General features: G+C 53.5%; 1 protein-coding gene across 1 annotated transcript; it reads right to left on the bottom strand.

The window, feature by feature from the left end:
• Positions 1 to 222: 222 nt before the first annotated feature.
• TRIL (TLR4 interactor with leucine rich repeats) lies at positions 223 to 4,988 on the bottom strand. Its single transcript, XM_071429258.1, has one exon. It carries the CDS (start codon positions 4,583 to 4,585, stop codon positions 2,387 to 2,389), a length of 2,199 nt encoding a protein of 732 aa, XP_071285359.1. The 5' UTR covers positions 4,586 to 4,988; the 3' UTR covers positions 223 to 2,386.
• Positions 4,989 to 6,665: the final 1,677 nt, after the last annotated feature.

The raw sequence follows: 6,665 nt of genomic DNA on the forward strand, positions 1-6,665 counted from the left end.
ACAGCAGAACTTTCAGAACTGCCCGTTTTAGTTATTTTCTGTTTGCACTGTCCAAGCATATTAAAAACAAAATAGGAAACATTATGTATGTTCTTTCATATCAAAAGATATTAAAAGAATGATGAGACATTGTCCAGAGCCCTCATGCACATAAAATGAAGGAATTCCAGCCAATCTATGATTGAAGAAGGATGCTTGATGTGATACAAGGTAAGACACAAATTTTCTTTCAGCAAATGGATTTATTGACAATTGACTATAACCATGTACAGCATCTATGCATCTCCCATTGGAAGAATATCCAGTGATAGAGCTAACGTTAGTGTGATACACAGCTTTACTCAATAATCCCACTGCATTTCTAACAACAAACAGTGGTGTATTTTACAATCATAAATGGCCAAAAGCACCCAGGTGTCCAAATGAACAGAAATTTTAAATTCTTAACAAAAAATGAAACCTGATACTGCATTTCCTCAATTTTAATTCCATTCAACATGGTGTCTATTGCAGTGAATTTTAATCTATACACTCACGATTGAGTTTGGCCCCTGATATTCATGAAAACTACAGCCTGTCAAAGTGAAATCACAAAGGATTTCTTGCTACTGACCCAAGAAACAAGACTTTAATTTTTTCCCTCCATAGAAAAGACAAAGATTAAGGCAATGATCCCTACACTCTCTCCCTCAGGATATAAAGTCTTTTCTCTCTATTCAGTCACTGAACTCCAACTGAAGGTACCAGTTACTATGGGTATCTTTTGTAAACACTTGTTCATCTGAAAAAAATGAAAAGAAAAAAGAAAGAGAGAAAACCTCCAAACTGCTCACTTGCAATTATGGTAATAAACAACTTGTAGTCACGAACACCTCGGGTCAGCAATGAATGCACGATATTGTGACAAATGTGTCCATAGTACATTAACACTTCCTTCAAGCCATTCAGTTCCACAAGAGTTCATCTGAGGTTGCACATTAAATTCAAAGGAGCAGAAGTTGTATCAATGGTCTCAGCAATTTACCAAACTCTTTCTAAAACATTTGCATTTAAAGTGCAATCCCGATTTGGACCTCTTTAACCAGCTCATTTGTAGACCACACAGATTTATTAATGTAAACTAAACCACCATATTTTGTAATAACAGAACCACATTCTCTAAATATTTAGGAAAAAGTCTGAGAAGTAGAGAGCAACTGACCATAAAATGATTAGCATTGGTCTGAAACCAAAAGCAAAATCCTATTTAAAAAAAAATAAACCACAACAACCAACAACAGCTCAAACATTATATACTACTGCATAAGGGTTTAACTCTAGCATTACTCACTCAGCTACACAAAACACATAATCTAGATTAATACACAAAATGTTTTATTCCACAGTGAGGTACATAAAGCTTCTAACTTTAGTAGGCTAAGGCTAGGAGAGAATTGCCTGTTAGGATAAAGATTGTTTCACATTCCTGAAATATTCTCACCTATTATTGTTTCTGAAATAAGGCACCAATGATTATTTATCCATCAATAGTTCACCTCTGCACCCACCTATTTAGAAATGAAGATGGATTATGTGAGGGTCAGTGATCTGCTGACCATCATGGACCCAGACAACTACAGCACACGTTAATGTGTACAAGTACCAAGCAGTATTTATTCAAAAACAATTTAAAAATAGCTCATTTGTAAACATTCTACAAAAAACTGTTAGTTTTTTCTTAGTGGTGTCAGCAAAATATTCCTGTAGAACTAACCAGCTGCATTATTGTTTCTCGTTTACAGAAAAGTATAAAAGCACACTTGTGCACATTAAATTGCCTCACATTCGGTTTGAGTTGAAAGGGCACAGCCTTCAAACCATTGAGCACAAACCCTTACATTTCCAGCCCTCCAGACAATCCCTGGTTGCAAACAGTTCAATGAAAAGATGACCCTCGATCCAAATTTTTGATTAGGAAGGGCTGGTGCCTTGGACAAGACCTGTTCAAAGCTCCTCACACAGGGCCAGGCCGCTCACTGGAACTTGTTCCCAACCTGCAGTCGGAGGAAACCACCTGTAAAATAGCACACTTAAATTAACAGCTCAGAGTTTCCTTAGGGGAGGCACTGGCTGCTCCTGGCAGCAGCTCCTGCCGTTTGCTCCTCATGGCAAGGCACGGTTACCGCCTGTCAGGGCTTTTCCTTGGGTTAGCGGCGATTCCTGACAAAACGGTGAGGTGCCGCCAGAAGTAACCCGGTCCCACAGGCAGCCTCAGCCCCGGCCCGCAGCAAGGGCGGCTGAACGCAGCCCCGGAGCCGCACCATCCCCTCGGAGGCCGCGACCCCTGGGCCCGCACCATCCCTGGGCAGAGCGGCGCCCGCCTTCCCCGCCGCGGGTCCCGGCGGGCTCAGTCGGCGAAGCGCTGCAGCAGGTGCTCATCGCCGTGCCGGCCGCCGCCGCTGTCCAGGAAGCGCTCGCAGGGGAACTCGATGAGGTCGGCCTCGCTGAGAGCGCAGGCGGCGGCGCCGCGGGGCGGCCGGTGGGACTGGAAGCCCGAGAAGTCGGCGGACACTCCGGTGCCCATGGAGCGGAGCGGGCGGCGTGTGGAGTAGAGCTGCCGCACGTGGACCGGGGCCGCCTTCCGACGCCGACGGCCCAGCACCTTCTTGCGGAGCAGGCGGGCGGCCCAGGCGGCCAGAGCCGCCAGCAGCAGCAGCGCGTTCACCGCCAACAGCACCAGCGTGAGCAGCTGCTGGTCGGGGCCGCGGGGCCCGCCCGCCGCCGCCGCGGTGCCGCCCTCGGGCAGGGTGACCAGCCCGGCGCAGTGGTCCCGCGGCGCCACCGGGCACACGCGGCCGCCCAGGACACCCTCGACGCACACGAGGTAGGGCGTGTCCGGGCGGAGCTCCCGCAGCGTGGCCGCCGGCTCCCCGCGCTCCGGCAGGTACACGAAGCGCTGGAACTTGACGGCGGCGCCGAAGCGGTCAAAGAGGAGGCGGAATCGCGCCGGCCCCAGCAGACGGGGGCTGCGGTGAGGCCTCACGGCCCAGCGCACCGTCACCCAGCTGGAGCCCACCGCCTCCACCGACAGGTTGTGCAGGAACAGCTTGTTGAAGTCGCACGGGTCGGACACCAGCGGCGGGACCCCGGCGGCAGCGGCCCGTCGGGGCCACGCCGCTGCGCTGGGCAGCGGTGCCGGCGTGGCGCTGGCGGCTATGGGCACCCCCATCGTCAGGCGGGCGGTGGAGGCGGCCGGCGGTGGCCCTGGGGGCAGCCCCGCTGCACTGTTGTTGCCGCCAAGTCCCTCGGGGGATGGCGGGGAGGGAGAGGCACCATCGGGGCAGGGGCCGCCGTCCTGCGGCAGCGACAGCTGGGCATCCTGCAGGTAGTCGAGGTACTTGCCGGCCAGGGCGGGTGGCAGGTGGCACTGCACGAAGACGGTGAGCAGGCGGCCCTGGGAGTGCCAGGCCGCCAGCCAGCGCTTGAGGCCCCGAAGGCGGCAGTCGCAGCTCCAGGCATTCCCCTCCAGCTCCAGGCGGTAGAGGGCCAGGCTGGAGGCAAAGAGCTCCCCGGGGAGCGTGGCCAGTGCGTTGTCCCGCAGGCTGAGCTCCCGCAAGCGGCCGAGGCGGCCGAAGGCGGCCGGGTGCAGGGCGGTCAGTGCATTGCGGCTCAGATCCAGTGCCTCCAGGCTGTCCAGCGGCTCCAGTAGGGTGGCAGGTAGGTGGCTCAGCAGGTTCCCCTCCAGGCGCAGCTCCTTCAGCGAGCCCAGCCCCCTGAAAGCATCCGGGGCCAGGTGAGACAGTCGGTTGCCGCTGAGTGAGAGCTTTGCCAGGCCAGGCAGGTGCTGGAAGAGCCCCCCTGTCAGCTGCCGCAGGCTGTTGCTGGCCAGCAGCAGGGTGTGAAGGGAGCGCAGTGGCCCAAAGATGTCTGGGTGGCGAAGGGAGCTCTGCTGGTTCCCTGAGAGGTCGAGGAAGCGCAACTTGGTCAGGCCAGTGAAGGCACCGCGACTCAGCCAGCGGATGCGGTTGGACTCCAGGTGCAGATAGAGTAAGTTTGGCAGCCCTGAGAAAGTGGAATCGCCCAGCGAGCCCAGCTCGTTGCCGTCTAGCCGCAGCTTGACAAGGCTGTCGAGGCCAGAGAAGGAGGCAGCGCTGAGACGGCCGATCTCATTGGCGTTCACGTAGAGGATGCGCAGCTTGGCCAGGGTGCTGAGCGTGCCAGGGGCCAGCGCTGGCAGCAGGTTGTTGCCCAAGTAAAGCTCCTCCAGCCGCTCCAGGCGCTCAAAGGCCTTGGGGTGCAGCGAGCGGATCCGGTTGTACTGCAGATCCAGGCGCTGGAGCCCTGCCAGGCGGTGGAAGTCGAAGGCGGAGATGTTGGCGATGAAGTTGCCCCCGAGGCTGTAGGTGAGGATATCCTGCGGCTCGGCAGTCTTGGGCACGGAGCGCAGGCCCCGGTTGGTGCAGAGGAGGTGCTGGTGCTGCTGGCAGTCGCATGGCTCGGGGCAGATGGGCTCGGTCGCGGGCAGCAGCAGGAGGAGGATGAGGGGCACGGAGCCCCAGAGCACCCGCGGCAGCAGCATCAGGCGGACCCGGCGCGGCGCCCCCATCCCGGGACGAGCCGTGGGCTGCTTCCCCCGCCGGCTTTGTGTCTCTCCGGCATCCCCTCCGCCTCCTCCGCGGCTGCTAATGGGCCCCTCCTCTGCTCCGCGCCGGGCTGAGCAACGCACCGGGCAGGCAGGCGCGACGGCGGCGGCTGCAGGTCGCGGTGCCCGGCACCATGGGCTCGGCCGAGGCGGCCGGGAGCGCTGCCGGGGCCGCCGCCCGGGCTCTGCCGCCCCTCGCGGCCCTCGGGCTGCGGGGCGGCGGTGGCGGAGCCGGCGCTGCCGCGGGGGGCGGGCGCGCTGCGGAGCGGAGCGGGGCGGCTGCTCGGCCGGCGCTCCCGGGGGCGGAGGGGACGGGCGGGGAGGGGACGGCAGGGGGGCGGCGGGCGGAGCGGGAGAAAGACGAGCTCCGAAAGTTGTCGAGAAAACTCAGCGGAAATTCGTACTTCCCACACTGTGCCCTGGGGGACCGGAGGATCGGATGGAGCGGGGGAGAGGGAGGACGGCGCGGCGGGGGGCGGGGGGAGGAAGCCCGCGGCCGGTCCTGGCTCGGCTCAGCCCCGGCAGCGAGCAGGGGCGCAGAGTGGGAAAGTAGGAATTGGAACCGGCTGTGGCTGCCTCCCAGCCACATGGGTTGCAGATAGAGCTGCTCATCGGGGAGGGGGAAGGGAACAGAAGTAAACTAGACGTCGTCTGCCCACCCCATCTCTATTTTTTTTTTCCCTTGTATTTAGAAACCTGCCAAAAGCAATAGTTACGGTTTACCACGGATTGAGGACTTTTCTTTGTGTTGAGCAAACGGCAATCAGAGGACTAAGCCTCCTGTAGTACATAAAGGAATGAATTTTCATTCTTTCTCTGCACCGTCCTGCCCACTAGGTTCCCGAAAACGCTGCCAGTGAGGATGCAATTGAACAGGGCTCCAGCTCCATGAGGGGCTCGTCAGAATGATCCAGATGTTCTTCAAAAATTCCCTTTTTAAAGATTCTTCTTGCCCAACAAGACACAAATTCAGAGCAAAAGGAAGGTGTTGGAAAGCATACTGAAAACGAAACATAATGGGTACCCATCCTTTCAATGACTTGCCTTTCCTTTTGGCATTTTTTGTTTTCTAAGGCATCGCCAATCAAATAAATAAGTGCCTAAGGTCAGAAGGAAATCCCTAAATACTTAGGTATATAAGATATCCAGGGATGATGAGGGAAATAAGGTAATGAGCAGACTACTGTGTTGCAAATTTAGTAAATATGTTGGAAACTGATTGCACATGAAGTTGTATGCAACTGCACACACATAGAATACATTTCTGGACTAAAGCTATGCAAAAACCCCTCCTCTTTCCCTTACCAAAAGGCTTTAGATAGCTTTTGTGGGAACTTCGTTTTAATGGCCATGTCAACATGAGCAGGTAGCATGAGTAGTACTTTGTGGTCAGGCCCTGTTGTCTGCTTTCACATTACTTTGATCTAACTCTGATTTGGTCCTGAAGAAACCTTGCCATCATACAGGCCTATTCTTAGCTTACTTTGTTTTAAATTTGTGTCCTAAATTTTTGATGTTTTCTGAATGTGGACTCAAGAGGCTTGTTTAATTCTTGAATGAGTTAGAAAGTTTCTGTTTAAATTATTTGTAACTGCTGTATTTTGAACATGCTTGATTAGTAAGATGTTTTTTCTGGAAATTCGTCTGAATAAGTTTCACAAGAAGAACTTTTTGCTAGCCTTTTTATTTTCCAGGTTACTCGGAAAGCAGCATTTATTCAGGATTTGAATGACCATGGGTTAAGAATTCAGACATTTTATCTCAGTCTCTTCCTTATTGACTATTTTTTCACTTTTCAGCTTTTTCATTTCATTACATCACATTATGTCTAATATTCAGGGGGAAAAAAGTATAAAAATATTGACTATTTTTTCACTTTTCAACTTTTTCATTTCATTACATCACATTATGTCTAATATTCAGGGGGAAAAAAGTAGATATACACTTTTCTCCTGCAAAGATTCCGTATTTGTTACCTCGTTTCTGAAGCTCCCATTGTTCAGGGAAAGGCATCCTGGCTCTGAAAGTTTTCTTTAATTCTGAG

This window comes from Agelaius tricolor, unplaced genomic scaffold (assembly GCF_023055355.1).
Source record: "Agelaius tricolor isolate 1412-34295 unplaced genomic scaffold, bAgeTri1.0.p SCAF_6, whole genome shotgun sequence".
Classification (NCBI taxonomy): domain Eukaryota; kingdom Metazoa; phylum Chordata; class Aves; order Passeriformes; family Icteridae; genus Agelaius; species Agelaius tricolor.